Source organism: Episyrphus balteatus, chromosome 3 (genome assembly GCF_945859705.1).
Source record: "Episyrphus balteatus chromosome 3, idEpiBalt1.1, whole genome shotgun sequence".
In the NCBI taxonomy this organism is placed as follows: domain Eukaryota; kingdom Metazoa; phylum Arthropoda; class Insecta; order Diptera; family Syrphidae; genus Episyrphus; species Episyrphus balteatus.
This window is the reverse complement of record NC_079136.1, coordinates 95,764,104-95,786,805: the sequence shown is the minus strand read 5'-3', so window position 1 is coordinate 95,786,805 and position 22,702 is coordinate 95,764,104. Positions and strand designations below refer to the sequence as shown.

Genomic DNA, 22,702 nt, shown 5'->3' with positions numbered 1-22,702 from the left:
TTTTTGCGTTTCGAGCTTTCACTGAGAAAAATTTTGTTTTTATTTGTTTCGATTTGATTATTTTGGAACCGGTAGTAAAACAAAATGGAAAATGGGACCTAAAAAACGTGAATCTTATCTGGTAACGCCGACTTTTCACGAGTCGATTTTTGCCGTGTGGCGAAGCTTTTCGACTCGTGTGAACGTCATAAGATGACCTCATCGTTATACCGGTTGAGAGTTATATTTTCTTAAAGATAGTGTCTATTCAACAGAAACAGTTTGCACATAATGTAGGTTGCGTGGCGACTGTCAAGGAATAGAGTATCCACTCTTTTAAGTTCATTTTTTGAGTTTTTTCGACAACGCGTCCAAGACGCGCCGAAAACGCGTCCGAAACACTTCCAAATCGCTTAAAAAACGCGTCCAAAACGCGTCCAAAACGCATACAAAACGCATACAAAACGCATACAAAACGCTTCCAAGACGTCCAAAACGCGTCCATAACAGGTACATAAAACGTCCGAAACGCATCAAAAACGCGTTTAAAACGCGAGCAAAACGCGTCCAAAACGCATCCCAAACGCGTTCAAAACGCGTCATAAAAGCGTCCGAAACGCTTTCAAAACGCAATAAAGCGTCGAAAACGCGTCCGGAACATCCCAAACGCGTCCATAACACGTCCGTTGGGTACCTCGACTGCCCAAATAGTATGGTATTTACGGGTAGAAAAAGTCGATTGTGCGATAACAAAAAAAAAAAAAACAAAACAAAAAACATGAACATCGCGACTTAAATTAAACCTAAAAATTTAAATAATTTGAACAAAATTATAAGATTACCATTATGTTTTACTTGTCTAAGAACTTATATCGACACAGTTTTTGAGATTATACCTTTCCTTAATAAATGTATTACTGTCGGAATTGGTTAACCTCGTATTTTTAAGATTCTCTAAATAAAATAATTTGCTTATAACACAAGTCTATACGGTTTTTGGTGCCGATATAGACTAAGATATACTTTTCTATAGGTTTTTGATGTGCTGAACTCAAATCTGAAGTCGGAAATATCCTATCAGCTTTTTGCATTTTCTAACGATTATATTTCAAAAACGGAAGCTGATAGGATATTTCCGACTTCAGATTCGAGTTCAGCACATCAAAAACCTAGAGAAAGTATATTTTGGTTCAGGTTGGGGAAAATCTTGTTAACTTCAAAATAAGTCAAAAAACGATTTTTTAAACTTTCTAACAGTAATATTTCAAAAACGGTAGCTGATAGGATATTTCTGAGTTCAGCACATCAAAAACCTATAGAAAATTATATTTTAGTGTCCGCACCAAAAAAAAAATTTAATTTTGTAGACCAGTGTAATAATCCTCTACGAATCCGAATGTCATTCGCTATATAATACTAAATTGTTAAGCTTTTTTAATGCAAAAAATAAACTCTAAAAAATATTTAAAACGATAATAATACACATTCCGACAACTGCATTTGGAGCATTGTGTAACTACAAGTTCCTTCCATCTCTTCCGGTTAGATATTTTCACCTTCGATTGCATTTTCCGGGATTTCCTTGTTGTTCATGATTCTCTTAACTCTATTCTTAAAAATTCAACTCGTATGTACTACCTATACCTTCTTGACTTTGTAGTCATCTCTCAATGATGTAGACACTCTTACACCAATATCGTTATTTGAAAAGTTTGTATCCGCTTTTTTGAACAGTTAAGTCGTAAAGGTACTTATATGTGTGTTGGATAAACTTTTTCTCTTTTGTTATCGGAATCATAAGATCAGTAGTCTTTTGTTAAATCACAATTGACAACAAGTTATTATTATGTTAAGAGAAATCATACAAAAATATACATAAGCAAACTCCTTAAACTAAGTGTATTATTTAATTTCCTTTCAGATGCAGTCCAATTTGTTCACTTTACTTTGGCGAAGAAAACTTTCTGTACTTCTTATCACGTCAAGTCTGCTCTTACTCGGCCTCTGGACTTGGGCACTATTCAACGGAACCTATTCAACAGCCGAATCAAATGGTCGAGATAAATTATTTTTCATAAAGGTAGTAAGCAAACTTTCTTAATTCAATATAACATCTGAATAATGAAATACCATTACTTATCCCATATTTCCTTCTCTCTCTCTCTCTCTTGAAGGAATTCAATAGCGGTGCATCAAATAAGAACGAGTATCTCATACAAAAACTTATTTCGCAAGCTAATCGAGTCCTTAGATATCAACGACAGCAAACAAGTGACCTTTCTGCATCTGAATTAGCTGCCTTATCATCATCGAATAGTGCTGCTGGCCTATCATCATCAGCATCATTATCGTCATTGTCAAATAATAAGGCAAATAAAATCGCCAATAACAATAAAATTGGCAGTGTACAATTTGTGAAATTCACCCAGAATCCAGTGTCAACATCGTTAGTTGAACGAAGAAAAAAATCATCAGCCGGTGGGGCTGCACTGGGTGAGAGTTTCCTTTTTGAAGAGGAACGTTTGAAAATTCTGCAAAATAAACAAAAAGTACAAAACGACGACAACGTCATGGACTATGAGAGAATTTTATCGTCGGCCGAACGTCAATCCCAGTACGAGCATGAACTACAACGAATGGGAGTACCAATTATGGCTGGTATCGGTCCAGGAGGACCTCATCCGCCTAACGAGCGTTTGGTGCATTTAGATTTGAAGGGAGCACCACCAAAGGTATGATGTGTTTTCTGATTTTTTTTTTTTTATTTGGTTTTTTATTTTTGAACTTTTGTGTGGTTGAAAAAAAAAAGTGTTGAAATTTCGTTAAATTTCATTTCACCTTTGAACGCTGTTATGGTCGATGGTGGTGAAATGAAATTGGGGTTAAACGAGTGTAAAACCTTTATATTTGACTGCCGTTTTTTTTTTTTTTATAGCCTTCTTCAATTTTGTATTCATAAATTAATTTTGATGTATACACATCTACCTTGGGCAAAATAATAACAAGACCGGAATGAAGGAAATTTTATTCATTTGATAAGCATCTATGAAACCCTATACTAATTTCCTTGGAGTTTATTAAGAACCATCGAAATAAAAGATTTATGATATCGTTTAAAAGTGTGATAGAAGTTGTTTGAATTTAAAAAACTTAATTTTACCAACTTTTATGTCTAATACTAAAAAGCAAATGAAAATGAGAATCAATTTCTGACAAAAGAAGAGTTTTTTAACAAGTAAATAATTCATTTCAATCTTAATGTTTGATTAAATGCTTTACATGTCGTTATTTAAATTATTTGGTCATATTTGAAATTAATTTAAGGGACCTTCGAGTCTTCCGTTGTGACGGGAGGAACACTTGTACAATAAATTTATTATTTCTCTTTCAAATTCTGCACGTTTGTATGTAATTGTTCAAAATTTAAGTAGACTTTCATAATACCAACAATAAACTTAATTATGTAAATTAAACTGGTCAAAGAAAAATAAATTGCACGACTGGTGTCGCACGTACTTGCTCTTATGCTTAAAGTAACTATAATGTTAAAGCTATTTATTCAAGAAGTTTAAAATTTGATATTTTGAAGAAATTTCATAAGTAGTATAAAAAAATTAAATCTGTTTTTATAATTAATTAAACTCCGTTTTAAATTATCTTAAAAAAAAAAAAACAAATATGCCATTTTATTTCTTGTATAAAAAGGTATTTTTAGAAAAAAATTTTCGAAAATTGTAGGAGCCGTTTTTTAAAAAAATAAATTTTTATATATAAAAATTTTTTAACATTTTTCAAAAAAAAGTTGGTATGCCATTTTGAAGAAATAATTAATTTACACATAAAAATTAAATTTCAAAATTTTTCATTGATCCGTTTTCAAAAAATTGATTTTTCAAAAAAAAATTTTGAAATATTTTTTAAAAATCCAAAAATGCGTTTTTTTTAAATTTTCTAAAATTTTAATATTATCTTTACTTACACACTTTTTTATAAAAATTTTCATTTAAATCGGGTTAATGTTGTACGAGATATTCAGAAACGAAAAAAACCGTTCTATGACAGGTACCGTTAACAACGGTACAAAAAATATTTTTTTTATTTAAAAAGTTGGCTCTTATGTGTAGTACTAAACACAAAAATTTTAATCAAAATCGTTAGAGCCGTTTTTGAAAAAAATTAACTTTTCTATTTCCGTTATATGGCAGGTACCGTTAGTTTTGGTCATAAAAAACAAATTTCAATTTCCCCTCTAGGGAATCACCAAAAACTGCTAACTACCAAGTTTGAAGAAAATCACTTCACTCGTTTAGGGTGCAGCTCCAGATAGAGACAGACACACAGACAGACAGACAGACAGACAGAATTGCCGTACCCACTTTTTTGACATTCTCCATCATCGTAATGTCATGTAAAATTGTTATCTCAAGTTCGATTTTTTTTACGAATCCTAAACTTGCCCTATAGTACCTATATCGCAAGTAAAAATATGCAAGAGTGTATTTCCTACTGTCACGGGTTGGATACAAAACCAAACCAATATTAAAGAAGGCTATTTGCTTGCAGGATCTATTTCAATTTCGTATTCCAATTCTTTGACTTAGTGACATATAAGCTTTATACAAATAAACAAATGCTCTGAAGGAAGAGTTTATTTTTAGTTAGTTTGAAACAAAACACAAAAACTTATTATGTCATGTTTTTATGTGCTGATTTCGAAGTCAAATTTTCACTGGCACCTCACGTTCTTGAAAAATTTGAATATTAACTGGTAAAAAAGTTTTTTTTTTTTGTCTTTTGGCGTCTAACCGTTAATTTTTTTTTGTAGACCTACTTATGCAATCTCAAAAAGTCATATTTTATCGTGTTCAATATATTTTTTTCAAAGGATATTTGAAATATAAACTTATGATACCTCAAAATCTTGTGGTTAACGTAACTAATGGTTTTTGGAAGCAGATATGAAGTTAATTCCAGTTTTCAACTACTGATTTAGATAACAAAAAAAAAAATCAAAATATTACGGAAAAATATATATTTTGGATCAAACATCAAAAAGTTATTCATTTAGAATTAGTTTTTCAGACTTTATAGCGAAAATAGTGATGAGTAGACTAGACGTGATGGAATAAATCTGTAAACAGTTTTGAATTAAGCACACTCAAGTTAATAATAGTCACCTTACAGAGTTCTTGCTCTTGCTTTGAATAAAAGAGAATAAAGATTTTGCAGATTGAGTTCGCGAAGACCTCTTACACTTATCTGTTTTAGACTTTCTTACGGAGTAATAATAATATAAAATAATTCATTGTTGTCTCCAAAGTCGAAATTGTCATCTAGAATACATCTGATGGGAATTTTGTGTGGCAAGTATTAAGCATTCATTTTTATAAAGCCTGCTCCAACGTTCTTAATTTATATACTATCCAAAAAGAAATTAAAATTTCAAGAAAAAAAACTTATACATCGATAATGTTACAATTTGAGATTAAATAGAGAGGGTTCGTCAGAGCATAAAAATGGAAAAAAAAACGATTATTCTACTTACTACATTTTTAAATTTTTGTTTCAAAAATTTGTTTGAAATCGGACGATTTATAAAGAAAACAGAAGGGTAATTTTATTGGTTGCGACCAATTTATAGGTAAAAAGGATCACAAAATATCGCAACTTAACGAAATATTTTTAAAAACGATAAATAGAGAAGACGCGTTAGCATTGTTACGGAAGTAAAACTAGATCTTTTTGATTGATTGCTAATAATCCAAACAAATAGTTTTTATTCTCTGTGATAATCTTAATACTTTTTTTTCAAAAAATCTTTTGTAATAAATTTAAACTTTGTAGTATCCCGTATCGGAATGGTTAGTGCGTTGGACTATGATGATCTGGTTTCCAATCCTGACCTCCACCACCTAAAAACATTTTTTTTTTTCGAAGTACTGCCTCTTGCGAGGAATTGACATGAAAAAGTGCATCTCTACTTAACCGTTCGTAGATCCCTTCCATTCTTGCAAATGAATTACAAGCACACAAGAATAATTGAGAATTGTTAGTAAATAGGCCTTGAAAAGTGGATATTAATTTGTTCTCAAAATTGTAGAAGCCGTTTAAGAGACGTTAAAACTTATCCAAAATTGTAAAACGGCAGGTACAGTTATTTTTGGCACTAAAAAAATTCCTCTGGGGACTCTCCAAAAGATGGTTCATACCAAATTTGAAGGGAAGCGACGCATAAGCTTAGACTGTGGCTCCTCCTTCACCATTCTCCATGATCCATCTTTAATTTTTATCATAGTTCAATTTTTTCTACATAAGCATTACTTAACATTTACACATATTTTTAGTTCATCGCGAGTAAAAAAATATTGTAATTTAAAAATTCTCATTCCAAAGGAATTTGTTCATTAACGAAATCAATAAATACAAATCTTAAGAAACAACGCAATATACTAAATTTTCAAATTAATCTTTAATTTTTTTTTTCTAATTGAAGTACATTCTTCACACACAAATTCATTACAATCGATGTTTCAATTCATATCCTTGTCTGTTTAAAACAAAAAAATAATAATCAAAATCAGTCTTCATTCCTTTTCTTATAAGAACTTCCTTTTCTCAAATATAAATCAATACAAATTTGCTCAATGACCTGTGCTACATTTGATTTGCTGAACAGAGAATGTCTTAATTTAATGTTTCATCCTTCCTTCCAATCGAATAACTCGCATTTGTTTGTTCAAATATCGCATACAAACTGAGGAGAAGTGCATTTCAAATTTCAATACACTATCAACACCACCCCGACCTCCGCCCGAAGGCTAATCATATGCAAGAGAATTGTAGCAATTTTCAATCTCTTCTTATTTGAGAAGCATATCCTTTCTCATGAATAAAACATTGTTGAGTTATCTGGTGTGTAAATATTTGTAAAAACAAAGTCCATCTTTGGATTGATGTTGTTGTCTTTAGGTTTGTTTGTTCCTATGTGACACCAATTATTTAAATTTAATTTCAATTTCATTTTAGTTGTCCTTTCTGAAACGTCTCCTGCCAATTGTGAAAACTCTAGGAGCAACAGGACTTCTTATTGAATATGAAGATATGTTTCCCTATACTGGTTCCTTACAACCTCTGGCCGCCCTGAATGCTTACAAAGCTGACGAACTCAAGGTAATAATAGCCTTGTGTGTGTGTATAAAATTGGTTTAGCTTTTTCATGACCCGAAACAAACAACAACTCTAATTGCTTATTTGTATGCTTTTATTTCAGGATTTTCTTGAATCAGTTGCAATGCATGGTCTAACAGCGATGCCGCTAGTTCAAACCTTCGGGCACATGGAGTTCGCTCTAAAGCTACAGGGATTTGAACATATGCGAGAAATTCCCGAATCGCCTCAGTCCATTTGCCCCAGCCAAAAAGTATCAATGTCCTTCCTTCAAGATATGTTGACACAAGTGATTGAGTTTCATTTAAATGTTATTGGAGACAGTTATTTGCATGGAAATAGCAGCAGCAGCCAGTCACATCATGGAGAGCAGCAACCCCAACAGCATCGTCCTCCGGCATCGCATCATCATCATCAACATCAGCAGTCGCAGCAACTGAGATTTAGTCACATTCATATTGGTTGTGATGAAGTCGCTCGCATGGGCGAGTGTGATAAATGTCGACAACATTCTCGCAACGAGCTCTTCCTATCACATGTGACAGCTGTTTCGAGCTTTGTTCGGGCGAAATGGCCACAGTTGAAGGTTGTTATCTGGGACGACATGCTTCGTGATATGACTTTAAGTGAAATGCAACACTCGCACATTGGAAACTATGTGGAGCCAATGATTTGGGTTTATGCCAGCGATGTTTATAGATTTATACAGCCTCAGTTATGGGATATGTATTCTAAAGTTTTCCCAACGGCATGGGGAGCGTCAGCTTTTAAAGGGGCCTTTGGCGAAAGTCTGATGATTCCTTTTTTACAAAGACACTTGGACAATAATATGCGATGGCTTGCTGTGATTGCCAGAGAGGGTGGGAGGTGGGTTGTATAATCTTTTTTTGTTTCCATTATTTGTGTTGTTTTTAATTAAAAAAAAAATTAAATAACTTATTTAGGTTCTCAAAAGGATTCAAGGGATTAGCATTGACTGGTTGGCAACGTTATGATCATTTTGCAACACTTTGCGAACTAATGCCAATTGGAATGCCCAGTTTGATAATATCTTTGGCAACAGTATCAAAAGGCTACTTTGAAGTTGACCCTAAAGAAAATGATATACTTAAGGTGCTAGAATGTGCGTTTCATGCAGATAGTCGGTGAGTAATCGTAAAAAATATATATATCTACTCTTTTGTGTTGTACTTAAATGACTTTCATTCATTAAGACAAAATTACTCTTAAGAGAAAATAATTCATCTCTTGATCTATTTTAACATAGAAAAAGTTAAGATATGCATAAAAAGATATGTATTCATTATTCAACCTATATTCTTGTTGTGCGCAATTGGCTTTGTTAATTTGTGCACTTATGTTAAAATTGAGATAGTTTAAATCTATGAAGCCAGAAGTTTAGGATTGGTATTATTTATGTAAAGTCCAAAATTCGATTAATTTTTCTTGTAGCTTGTAAAAAAAAAGACACTTTGTAGAATTTCTGATGAATGTTTTTTTTAACTTTTTTTTTCAAAAATAGTGGTCTTTAAAGATCTACTCCAATCTTTTGGATAAAATTTGAAAAAAATTATTTGAACGGAATGAAATGAAACTCTTACAGCCCCATGCATATATTAATATTTGATATTTTAATAAATCAAGTTATTCCAATGATTTGATTTTAAAAGTTTTTTTTCTTTAAAAATAATGACAATAGTTTTGACTTCACAAGAAAAAATATGTGTTTTTGGTCAGTTAAAAATCCTAATAGTTTAAGACACACCACTTCATCCACAAAAAATAAGTGTATGGTTTGATTTACGGTATCTAATAGATACTATCTATCCATTTGAGAAATGCTGCGAGTTGTCATGAGCAAGCTTGCTGAAAATTTTATAACAAGAAATGGTCCTGTCGATTGTCCACCTAATTCATGTGATTTAGTGAAACTAAACCTTGCTACGTTAAATGATTGGTCAAACGTCAACCAATCGGTGCTTGGGGTCGTAAGAGGGCTTTAGAGTCAAGGTTTAAGAGACCGAGAGCCCACAGCTCTGGATTTCTGGGGCCCAATTCCATGGGAAAGATTGTGTTTTTGAGTTTGGAATTTTATAACTTTTTAATAGTTCATCAAAAAGGCTAAATTCATTTTCTTGTATGAAATTGAACGCTCTGCAAAAAAGCTCTTATCAATTTTTTTGATAAACAGCCCCGTTTCGAAGTTATTCAACTTTAAAATATTAAATGTAATTTTGTCTTGATTTTTTGCCAATTTTTTGACGAAACTATTAGGGTTTTCAAAAAAATTGGCAAACTTTTCCAATATTTTTGTATTCTATGTTGGTTTTTGGTTTCACAGATCTTTTTATTTAATTCTCATACTCCTAATACTATCATATTACAATTTTTCAATAAATTAGAATTATTCATTTTTTCAACTAAAAATTATTTTCATCAATTTTTCCCGTCGGTTTTTTTTTTTTAATTTTACAAAAGCAGTTTTGCAGAGCGTTCAATTTTATACAAGAAAATGAATAAATATAGCCTATTTGATGAACCATTAAAAAGATATAAAATTCCAAACTCAAAAACACAATCTTTCCCATGTATTTCATATGGGAAATAGAAATTTGCGATGCAGCAATACTTAATGTTAATATTAAGGGCTGAAACTTTTACAGAATTTTTTTTTTTTGTCATTTCCTACAATATTTTCGGTATAACTTTGAACAAAAAAAAATTATTTTTTTTTTTGAATCAGTCCAATGTATATTAAGAATAGTTTTCATTTTATTAAACAAGAAAGTTTATTAAAAGAAAACAAATTTCAGATCAATTTAAAGAAGAAAAGCTGTATTTGTAGTGAATTTATTCACAAATATAGAAATACACTATTATAGCCAACCTTCTATTTTCTCAGTCAGTTGTTTTTGCAGAAAATGATTTGAAAATTGTTACGAAATGCAGCTTTCTGAAAGCTTAAGAGCAATGTTGTTATATAATTGATGTTACATTTTGTATTTAGGTTATTTTGGAACTGTGACAGTTAATTATAGTTAAAGAAAGTAAACATCAGCAAATTAAAAAATCGCTTTTAAACCATTTTTATTAAAAATTAAAATTTACGTAATGATTATTTTCAGGCGTTCTGGACATCCATGGATTGAACTACAGAGCCAGTCGCATTTTTGCAAACTTTTCACCACATGCACATATCCCGGAAGTCTTACATACAAATTTGCTTTACGGCTCTACGACAAGCAAATAGAAGTTCAAAATTATTTAGTTCATGTACAAGAAAAAAGTGCCTGGATGTCTGACTATAATGTCCGGCACAATTTCAGTTCTCCATTGCGTGTCCACGAGTTAACAGCAAACACCCCATCACTAATTGATGACTTGGCGACAATGGCTAAAGAAGCACATAGTGTTATGGCCGACGTCTTTGACGAGGTAAATATGAATTTTTTTTTTTTTTTCATTTTTCAAACTTAAAAAATAAACACCGATTTTTTTCTTTCCTTGCAGCATACAATAGCAGAATTTATCGAACAGAATATCTATCCGCAGATTATTTCACTGCGAAAACATATTGAAAAAGCTCAGAGTTTACTGCAACGTCAAGTGTGGCCCAGGCGGCCACTGCCCTATTCTAGAGAACTCGTCCAGTTTGATCTTATTCCAAATAATGAACAACCGGATAATAAATAATTTGATATTTTTGTATCATTTTTGTTATACTTTTATTACTCTATAAAAAAATCTTTTTCTCTTAACATTTTTCACATCATAACACAGTTACAGTTAAACACAAACACAAACTAATAAGCATAGTGTATAAAATATCTTCTTATTAACAAAATATTATTTAAGTTTTTATTGAAATGATTTTTTTTTTTTTGTTTTAAATTGTTATTGAAAGACAAACGCAATTATAAAACATATAAAAAATAATGTTAATTTTTTAAAGCTTTGTAATTATATAAAATTAAGAATAATTAAAATAAAATCATTGTTGTTTTACTTATTTTGGAAAAGTGGGAGCAAAACAGATTAGCTAACCTAACCTAATAATTTTGAATACTCTAATATACAAGTATGTACTTGTTTCTGCCTACATTTTATACTATAATCTACAAAGTCGCATGAGTATTTTCAGAGTAATATATGGGGCGTTCAGAATAATAATGGGCCAAGAGCATAAAAATAGAATGGAAGAAATAAATGCAAGACACAAAGCTTCTTTGTGTCTTGCATTCTTTGCGTTCTTTCGCACCACCATGTAACTTGATACAATCGAGTGTTGTCGATATCGATACAATCGAGTATCAGCAGTATTTAGTTTTAAATGGTGATCGCTTTATTGAATGTGGTGCTGGCACCCTAAAATTTGAATTTGCACAAATTATTAGAGATGCCGCGAACATCGATTTGGCCGAATACCGAATATTCGGCCACGCTCCTCGGCCGAATACCGGATCTTCGGCCGCCGAATATTCGGCCAAGGATAATCAGAAAAAAACGTTGGTAACTTCAAAAATTTTATACTTTGTCTCAAGAATAGATGTGGCTTAAAAAATTCCCAACAACATCGTATTGTAACGATGAATAACTGAACTACTTTTAAGATAAATGTCTGAACACACTACCTACTACCGCAAAGGTAGACATCTAAAATCGAATTACATATGAGGCAGTGTTGCCAATAGTGCAGATTTATCTGCATTTTCAACCTATTCCCAGACTTTTAAGAACCATAAATCTGCAACTGAAACTTAACGTTTCCAAAAAATCTAATAAAATGGTAATTAAAGTAAGGCCTAGGATGAATTAAGACATCATTTATTTTGCCAAAACTATCAATTTTTTCTATTATTTAACTATAGTTTTCAAGTCAGCTGGAGTTTGTTCATAACGTTGTATAAATTTCCTTCTTGATTTTTACATTTCATTTTCTCAAATGCAAATTGTAACAAAAATTCAGTACGATTTTAATTTTATAGAGGAAAATGGATAACAATACAACTATTAAGAAAATTTAACAATTTGAGCGAGGAAAAATATTCTCGTTATTAATTTTGCTGACACCTGTTCGCAAACTTTCAAATTGAGTGTCCCAAATTTAAAAAAAAGTCTGCATTGCTGATTTTTTTTCGTCGTTTCAGCAGATTTTTCAAAACATTTTCATGGCAACACTGATATGAGGACTGTTCGCCAAGATCGAACAGCGGACCCTTACAAGTGGTGGTCAAACACATACTAAAAAATTTCCAATTTTGACAACATTTGCTAAAGTCTACCTTTCCTCTCCTGGGACAAGTGTTTACAGTAAAAGACTATTTTTCGAAGCAGAAATAGTCTACGTAGATAAACGTAATCGTTTACTACACAACAAATGCGGAACAAATAGTTTTCATTCACCACAACTTGCCTTTAGTAGATTATAAGTACTAAAATTAAAATTTTTTAATAAAACACACATTTTGGTATAATAATTTATGTCTTTTTTCTTCTCCATTTGGTATTCGGTATTCGGCCGAATAGTTAAACTATTCGGCCGAATAGGCCGAATACCGAATAGTGGCCGAATAGTTCGCGGCATCTCTACAAATTATGGAAGCGGGTCACTGTGGTGTATGTGTAACACTTTTCTCTTATGACATATGTTATGAATTATGATTATAAAAAAAATATTTGGCGTAGCTGTTAAATCGGATATAGATGGAGTAGAAACATCCAGCGACAAATAAAAACCTCGCATTTATCGTCAACTTTTCTTGGACTGTTAAGACGTAAACTTTACTTTTTATGATTTACTATTTTGCCCATAATCTCGTAAAGGCCCTAACTACATTTTTCATACTGAATCTTGATCTTGCTTTTCATCAGGATCACGAATCGTGATGAAAAGCAAGATCTCAAGTAGTTGTAGCAATACGTGTTAATTAATGATGTATGTACTTGTACATATATGGATCAAGTGGGATAATAAAAAACGGCTAATGGTGGCGTAAGCCATAAATTTTAATTTTGAGTTACAAGACATTTAAGATATAGGGTTTTTTAAAACAAAACTTTTTTGAGTGCCATCTAGTTCAGTGTAGCTAGCTACATTAATCTATTTTTCTATTAAAATAAATATATTAAGAGACCCATTTTTTATGAAAAACTCATTTTTGAAAAAAAGTGGGTTACGCCACTATTGTTCTTATAGCCTCATATGCAAGAAAGGTAGACAATAAGACGCACTTGAGGAGTTTGAAATTTACAAGTCAAGTAAGACAAGAAGGCAGACTGCTTAACGACAAATTTAAAAAAAATTAAAACATACTTACATAATCGCTCTTTGTCGTGACTATCGTTTACTTCAGTATCGTTGACTTGCCGCTCGTTGCCCCCAAGTTGAAGCGAAACGTAAAATTTTGAAGTCTCCAAGTCTACAATAAATAAAGTTACAATAAAAAAATTCTAGAAAAATCATCAGGAAATAAGTTTTAAAGCAAAAACAAAACAATAATTTAATTTCGTTCATGATTTCGTAAAAGAAATTTTAGTTTAGCTTCAGCTGCGTACTAGGCTATAAAGAAGTTACACCGATAGTTACGATAGCACTAGACATTTGCTTTCAGATGTGGGTACTAAAAAACAATTTGGATTCCAAAAACTTGTTTATAAACTCTAGTACCGAAACGAAAATTTTCCAGTCTGCAAACTTGATAGCGAAAAGGCTAACGGAAAAATATCACCGAGTATTCTGTCAAAGTAAAAAAAAATTCCAAAGGAGATGGGGCGTTTTTGGGCCATAAGCGTACATTAATGAGACTAGTCTCAAAATGAAGCTGGAGGTTAGTATATTCAATCTATGAATTTTTTTTTCAAATCGTAAGTCAGGTTCTTGAGATACAAGGCTCCAAAGTTCGTTCTGATAACCCTTATTTGTCACTTTTATATGCAAATATCATGAGAACTAAAAGAGGTAAATTAATGTTTTTGATGTCAAATGAAAGGTGGTTTTAGTGCCTTTTTAACAATATAAAATACATATTACACAAAACAAAGAAACGGCGAACAAATAAGAAAATTAAAATATTATTTTAAAAAATCGATTTTTGTTGCGGTTTAGCGCTGGTTCAACCTTGTACCTTGACCCACATATGTAAAAATACGTAAAAATAGCCACATCCATGCATGAACCGAAGTTGACCCGTAGCTAATCCGCCAAAATCGGTGGATCCGAGGCTGAACCACGTTTGTACAACTGGTCCTTATTTGACCAAATTATGTTAGAGAGACACAAAAACTGTAATTTCTTGTGATGAACTCTGGGCTACACTTTGTTTACATAAACTAGATTACAAAATACGTACTGAAGAAGATTTCCGATAAATCCACTTTTATCTCTGTTTTAGTTTAAAATATAGTTCTTGGAGCTTTTTGAAACTATAATAAACTGATAAGTTCTTTGAAATTAATGAAAATGGAATTAAATACAATAAACCAATGTTATAATAAAATTGTTCTTTAAAATATCAACATCTTATCCGTTCCTTTTCTATAAGTGATCTCCCAAGTTTTTTTGAAAAGTGTATTAACCAATTGGTTTTCCCCACATAACATAACACAAATAAACAAGCTTCTAAACCGGTTCTAATCGCATTCTAAAAAATTAAAACAGTTTTATAACTACACATGCGTACGTGTCGATTACAAGCATATTTAATTTGAAAATAAATGCCATTAATGTCGAACATGAATCGATTTTTTCAAATTAATATTCTACTTTTATTTATTTTTTCGCCGTTTCTTTGTTATGTGTAATATGTATTTTATATTGTTTAAAAGGTTAGTACCTTTACTAGTACTTAACAACCTTTCATTTGACATCAAAAACATCAATATACCTCTTGTAGTTCTCATCAGAGGCGGCGGAAGGGGTGTGCGGAGTGTGCCCCCGCACACGGCCCCGCGCTAGGAGGGGCCCCGCGGCCGCCAAATGAAAATGTCTCGGTAATAATAAAATCCGAAAAACCATGTCTCTTTTCTTTATTTATAACAATCAAACAAAAATAAATAATTGAAATTGGCTTGTTTTCACTCGATAGAAAAAGAAAATTAAACAATTTAAGATTATTGTTTAACTTTTTTTTTTCTAAAGTGAAGCACATATTTAGTTTGCCAAGCACCTTGGATTATCTAAAATGTTTGCCTTAAGATTCCCAATTTAATTTAAAACATGAAATGTATACATTTTTTCTTAGAAAATCTCAGTGAATATTTTTCTATTTTTTCTATTTTTCAATTTTGTAAAGGTATTTAAAATTGGATGAAATAATTTTTGTATAGAGCTTAAGAATGGGTAAACTTTATTTCCTGTAAAATAATTGTTTTCTCGCTAACGCTCGCAATTTATATAGACTGATTTTTCACACTTTGTACCAATTTAAACAATACGGAGGGATTCACAATCCACCAAACTTTTCCCGTTTTAAATTAACAATTTTGCTCAAAAAAAAAAAATGTGAATAATTTATGTATTTATTAGTTATTTCATAAAAAACAAATATTTATTGATAAGTATATCTAACAGAGGAAAGCAAACATCAACAAAGACAATTCCCATTAGTCATTATAACTTCATTGAAAAACTTCCAACTAGATGATGGATAAAAACAAACGTAGAATAGTCGCACAACTTTTTTATACAGAGTGATTCAGGAGTAATGTGCTAAAAAGCTAGAGCGTGTAGGTTAGGTCGAGACAAGAAAAAAATCTTATGGGAGGGGGCTATTCCCCGTCGTTTAGCGGGGAGGGGCAATTTAAAAAAAATTGACTTACTTTGAAAAAAAAATTATTAAAAATTAAAATCAATAATAACGTGCTATACCTTTTTGTAAAGCCAAAACCCTATTCTCTTACAAAAATTTTAAAAAAAGCCATAAAATGGCACAGTTTTTGAAAAATTAATTTTTAAAATCAAAATTTTGAAAAAAAGATTGGGAAAAAAAATTTCAAACTAATTCTTTTCAAAATTGTATGTAATTAAGTACTAATTTAGTTTTTAAAATTCGATGCTCTTATTTATTTTAAAACAAGAACAGAAAACCAGATTCAAAAATATCTTGTCATATTCGAGAAATTAACAAAAACCCAAAAATTGTTTTTTCTAAAAAAACCTCTTCATTTTCTGTTTTTACGTGGCTGGACTTGTTGATAAATTAACTTACGAAACATTAACCATTAGCCTATTATTTTTTAAACATTCAGACTTTAATAAGGATACAATAAAGTGATACAGTATCGGATTCACCCTGAGTTGATCAACTTTTTTCATTGATAACACCTGAAAACTTACCTGAGAATTTTTCTTTCTATGTCTGGGGTGCTCGCCACCCCATACGATTTTTTTCTTGTCTCGACCTAACCTACACGCTCTAGCTTTTTGGCACGTTACTCCTAAATCACCCTGTATATCTTCCTGCATCTAGCAGGGAAAGCCCCTTGGTTTTTTCCGGCCTCTTTTTTTTAATGGAAATCATAAGCAAGTGATTTTAAAAAACAATAGTTTAAAGAAAAGAAACAATTTCCTTTTTCCTACTGATAAATTTTAATGTTGTATGTCAATATAGCAATGGCACTCAGCGATATTAAAGGTTGTTTGAAAAGTGTCAATTTTCAAATTTTAAGACTAACGTGAGACTAGCCTAACCACATTCTTAGAACCGTCAAATAAAGAAGTTATGCAGTTATTTGCGTTTTGCCAACAATAAATTGAGATGGATTTATTCCCTTTTTCCAATTGGTGATTCAATTGATATTTTTATATTCTAAAAAAGAAGCCGAGACCCGAGAACAAACTGACAAAAACAAGAATTTTTACATTATAAAATGAATATCCAATTTTAGAAAAGTAGAATTTACTCAAAAATGACTAACGATTTTATGAAAAAAGCAATCAACTGTTAGTTTTTATTAGTTTGTATATTTTGATGAAGAAAGTTTGATTTTTATTTTTTATTTAAATAGTCAAATTTTAGAAAATGTTACATTTAAATTTTTCTTAAATTTGGAATGTAGATAAATAATTTCTGCAAAATTTCATACACATTTCACTCAAAATAGTTTTTTTCCGAAAAATGTTTATAACGGTTTTTAACGATTTTCATTTTTTTTCAACAAATGCGCCTTAATAAATCAAATTGTTCAAATTCATTCAAGATTTTGTTAGGAAGGCAAACACTGCAGAAACGTGGTAAAGTGCATTGTGCTTAAAGACGACATTGGTGTCAAATTAAAAGTAATGCCATCTTCTTCTCAAATTCAGATGTTTTTCGGGTCAAAGGTTGTCAGTTTCATAAAGCAGCATGCTTTAAGGTTAGAAGCGATGGAAGTGCGTTTTTGGGTATGTTGGTCGACAGTTAAGGAATTAGCATTAAAATACAAAATGTTGTTTTGGAAAAAGTTTGATAGATTCTTAACAACGACCCAAAGTATATGCAAAACTACGAATAATTCAGGAAAAAGTTTCATATAATACGCTGCGCCCCGTTGAACTTATGGAGTTAAAAGGCAAATTTAATTTCGAATTAAAGCTAATAATGTCTACTTTTGAAAACCAGAGGTCTTTGAAGTCAGAAATTGGAACTTAGGTCATGCAGCCTGTTTTAAAGTTAGGAGCGTTTTTCACTTCTAACGTTCCCACAGGCTTGAGGGTGAAATGCCAAGCTTCGATCCGGCAAACCTCTCAATTTTGAAAGAAGATGTTAAAACCTTTATTTTGACATCACTAAGTCATTAATTCCTATATTAATAACATTTGCATAACACCTTTTGTCTAATTTTTCCTTGTATTGTAAAGGCTTAACTACATACATATTGCCCTTTTTGAAAAAGTACAAAAGTGAAAATATTTTTTTTCTGGCTAGCGCAATTGTTTTGTGAAAAAGAGTATACAAATTGTTTATTAGACCAAAAAATAAGCTTTCTGCATCATTTGTTTTGATTTTTCACGCCGAAAAACTATACAAAAATGCGTTTGAAAATTTTCACTTTTGTACTTTTTCATACTTTTTGAGCCAATGTAGTTAAGGCTTAATGATTTTAAAAATACTTTGTATGGATACAAAATTTTTTTTCTGATATCTACATACGTATATTTAACAAATCTTATTTATATTAAAAGTTTAAAAAATTAAAGCAATTTGAAATTTAAGAACAAGTTCGTGAGATCGAGTCGTGCATTTTGTTTTTCATTTACATTGAAATGAAACACCTATAAGTTTACTATAACAATTTTGTACTTGAATTTGGACGGAATATTTGATCCTTTTTACAAAATGATAGTCCAAAATCATTTTCCTAGGGGCCCCGCAAATTTACTCTCGCACACGCCTCATTTTGGTCTAGCGCCGCCTCTGGTTCTCATGATATTTGCATATAAAAGGGACAAATAAGGGTTATCGGAACGAACTTTGGAGCCTTGTATCTCAAGAACCTGACTTACGATTTGAAAAAAAATTCATAGATTGAATATACTAACCTCCAGCTTCATTTTGAGACTACACCGAAAAAAAAATTTGATAATAACAGCTATCAAATTAACATTTTTCAGTGACAAAAGTCGTCCAACAATTAAAATATCAATTTTGATATTTTATCATATCATTTTGACATTTTTTAATTTCAGATGGAATAGTGAAAATTTCACTTTGACAATTAAAATATCATTTTGGCATTTTTTTAAGTTTAAGTGGATAGTGAAAATTTCACTTTGACAATTAAAATGTCAATGTTGACTAGATTTTACGTTTTAGTTTATTATAATGAAACCTATTTCTTTCCTTTTCATTTTTATTATTTTTATTATTTTAAGAATTTTCTTTCTTTTTTCAAAACATTACTGAAAGGGAATATTCTTTACAAAATAATGGTGATATTATTTTTTCTATTATAGGTGATTAATTGTTTTGTTATTTTCTCCCAAACTATGTGAAGTAAAATCTTAGTGCCGATCAAATTTTCTCAGTAAATCATACATTTTACTTCGAAAAAACACAAAGCGCCTTTAAATTAGTACACATCAAGAATTTTTTATTTAATATTTTTCAATAATTTGGAATGAGAAATTGATATGAAAAAATGATAAAAAAATATCAAAAAAAATTTCCAAAATGTGACATTAAAATATCATCCTGATAATAAAAATGTTGTTTTAACATTTTAAATATCATAAAACACATTTTATAAAGCTTTTTTGGCTGATATTTAAAAAATGTTAATTTGATATTTAAAAAATGTTAAATTGATATTGGTTTTTTTTTTCGGTGTAGTCTCATTAATGTACGCTCATGGCCCAAGTCCCATATAATTTTGCCCCATCTCCTTTATGACTTTAAATCAAGAACAAACATCAAAAAATATGTTTTAAAACAAGATATAAATGAATTAGAGCCCTCACAGCTCTTTTCCCATTTTTTCCCCTAGCTACGTACTAAAAAACGAAGAGTAAAACAAAATTATTCGTTCAAGATTTCATCGTGGTATTTTTTTATGGATAATTTCGTTTCGCTTCAGCTGCGTACAAGGCTTTAACGCCGATAATAGCTGGGGCCCTATTTTGTAAAACGATAAAACTGGTTTACAAAATTTAATATTTTTTTGGTGCAGACAGTATAGGTTTTTGATGTGCTGAACTCGAATCTGAAGTCAGAAATATCCTATCAGCTCCCGTTTTTGAAATATTACCGTTAGAAAGTTAAAAAAAAATCGTTTTTTACTTATATTGAAGTTAACAAGTTTTTCCCCACATGAATTAAAATATACTTTTCTATAAGTATTTGGTGTGCTGAATCCAAAATCAAAAATATCCTATCAGCTCCCGTTTTCGAAATATTACCGTTAGAAAATGGAAAAATACCGTTGTTTTTACCACTTTTGATGTTATGCCTTAATTTGTAGAAATTTGTTTAAAAATAAATCATAACAGTTTCTATAAGAACTATTTTCCTTCTTTCAAGACCTGTTTAAATCTTTGCAATATCTTTTTAATTGCCTGAGACATCTTTAAATAAAATAAGTGTGTTTGGCTTAATTTATCAAAAAGGAGATGAAAACGTGATATTATTACAATAAGCCAAAAAACTGACGATATCTCGAAGAATAAAAAAGATATCAAAAAGATTTAAAAAGATCTTGAAAGAAGGAAAGTAGTTCTTAAATAAACCGTTATAATTTATATTTAAAAAAAAAACGTGTTCACATAAAAGCATAACCTCAAAAGTAGTTTTTTTTGCATCTTCTAACGGTAATATTTCAAAAATGGGAGCTGATAGGATATTTTTGACTTCGGATTCGAGTTTAGCACACCGAAAACCTATAGAAAAGTATATCCTAGTCTCGGCACCAAAAACCTTGTTGACCTGTGTAATCGTTGAAACTACTTGGTTCTTGTTCAAATGCGATTAGGTACTACGATAATCGTTTGATTTCAACGATACTCGTTAATGCTTACGACTGTCATTTGCCTATCGTTTGACCTTCGTTCTCGTTTGTCTTGTTTAGAAAAAAAATTTGTCAAACTTCGAATCCAATTTTAATTCCACTGATTGCAATGAACATAAAAAAATATAAACATACTCGAATATTAAAACGAAGAAGCAAATTTCTTATTACTATTAAAACACCACAACACAACAAAACGATAAGACAAACAATTGATCCCAATCTTCATGGCCAATTGGCAATGGCACAGATAAAGTTCTCCGAAAGATGATTTTCTTCTCTAAACTCATAAAATAAATAGTCGAAATCACAAATTATGCCCTTAAGTTCAATTTTATTATGTTTTTGAGTAGAAAATACTATTAAATAGCACAAGAAAAGTAAAAGAAAATTTTGTTTCCCACTGAAGATTTTGTTTATCTACTTATTTTTTGACAGCTTTGGTACGGTAAGGTTGGTACTTGGTACGCTTGAAAAAAAAAAACATGGATTCATTATCGTTGTACTAAATCGCTCTATGTCGTGACTATCGTTGTCGTGGGTATCGTTGTTTTGACTTTCGTTTCGTAATACGAAATAGGGCCCCTGTGTTCCTTTGCCCTAAAGTATCTACTGCTAAGTACTTCTGGTCGAAATCAACTCCATTTCTTCTATAGAAAAAATGTCTTTGAATGTATTCAGAAGTACTAAAAAGTACTTTGCGGAGCCAAAAGGAACACAGCCAACGCGTAGGTGACTGCGTCTTACATTTGGTGGTGTGGGTTGATATCCCAAGAGAGATTGGTATTTTTTATTTTTTCATTAATTTTACAAAAAATTACAACATGTTGCACATGTTTCATAAGTCGAATACATGTCGCATTAACGCTTTTGTCGCACTTTTTTATGTTCCACCAAAAATGTCTATGAATTAACGAAGCTTTTTGATATTTATTTATCTAAAAACAGTCTTAAAAAAATTGCTATTTTTCTATTTGTTAATGAAAACTGCTGGTGTATTGATCATTTCGTCATTTCAATTATTCCAAAAATCAAAAATGACTATAAAATGTTAAAAACTAGTACTTACATAATAAAGTTTTTCTTAATTTTTACAGTATAAAAAAAAGTTACACATACGCTATAGTGACCCAAAAAAAAATTAATAGTTTGCATAGAAATTCCACATTTAGTGATGTAGATCGGATGTGAGAATACTGTTTTATGTCAATGGACAGTAGTAAATTACCAACAAAGTACATCCAAAGTATAATTTTCTAAGTGCATTAAAGGCATTGAAATGGATAATCAAATCACAGACGGTATTGGCGCGTAGTGCCTATCGTAAAAAGTAAAACTCTTAAGCTTCTAAAACCCTATTAAATGCGTAACTGCTCTTGTAATCGCACAACCAGGCACAACAATTTCTATATAAATTTATTGTCTCTCATCATGAACTCATACGACAATAATTTGTTGCATATTTTAAAACCAGCAATAACTCTTATTTTAACAGTTAAGTTTTAATTGTTTTGTTAACTGCTATACACCCACAAGACAAAAACTTAACTATCTCGAATTAGACTGCATACATTTTATTTTAGCAGATCTTTTAATTAACATTCCAGAAATATAAAATGCTTAATTAGCTCAAGCCCCCAAATCAACGAAAGCATTTTTTGCAAATTCTTATATCTACTACAAACTCGGATATTGACATCACTTTTTCTGTATTTTGCTAATTATTGCAGTGTGCATAATCCTTAAACATCTTTTTTAAAATAATTTAACCTTTGAACCCAAAACTTGTTTACCTACTTATAAAAAAAAAATAAAACCAGCTAAAAAACATTTCCCGCGCGTAATTTAGTCTTCTCATGTAGGTACCAAAGTATATAACTTATCATCAAATGCATGTTGCATGACTATACACTCAGAGAAAAAATAATTAATATTAAAATAGACTTTTTAAATAGTTTAAATAGGTTATTTGTGACTATTTTAATATTCTCCAAATAAACTATTAAATTAACAAATTAATTTAAAATTTATAAATTTTGATAAAAATACTATTTTAATAGTTAAAATTGGCTATTTA

The 22,702-nt window shown here is 30.8% G+C and overlaps 1 protein-coding gene across 5 annotated transcripts in view; it reads left to right on the top strand.

Moving 5' to 3' along the window:
• LOC129914741 (hexosaminidase D) overlaps nt 1-11,053 on the top strand; it is an 81,118-nt gene extending 70,065 nt beyond the window's left edge. For all 5 annotated transcript variants that reach the window (XM_055994093.1, XM_055994097.1, XM_055994096.1 and 2 more), the window contains 7 exons: nt 1,901-2,059; nt 2,154-2,711; nt 7,006-7,149; nt 7,250-8,013; nt 8,091-8,291; nt 10,272-10,581; nt 10,657-11,053. In XM_055994093.1, the coding sequence (XP_055850068.1) occupies nt 1,901-2,059; nt 2,154-2,711; nt 7,006-7,149; nt 7,250-8,013; nt 8,091-8,291; nt 10,272-10,581; nt 10,657-10,839 (2,319 nt within the window). In that variant the 3' untranslated portion in view covers nt 10,840-11,053. The remainder of the gene's footprint in view (nt 1-1,900; nt 2,060-2,153; nt 2,712-7,005; nt 7,150-7,249; nt 8,014-8,090; nt 8,292-10,271; nt 10,582-10,656) is intronic.
• Nucleotides 11,054-22,702: the final 11,649 nt, after the last annotated feature.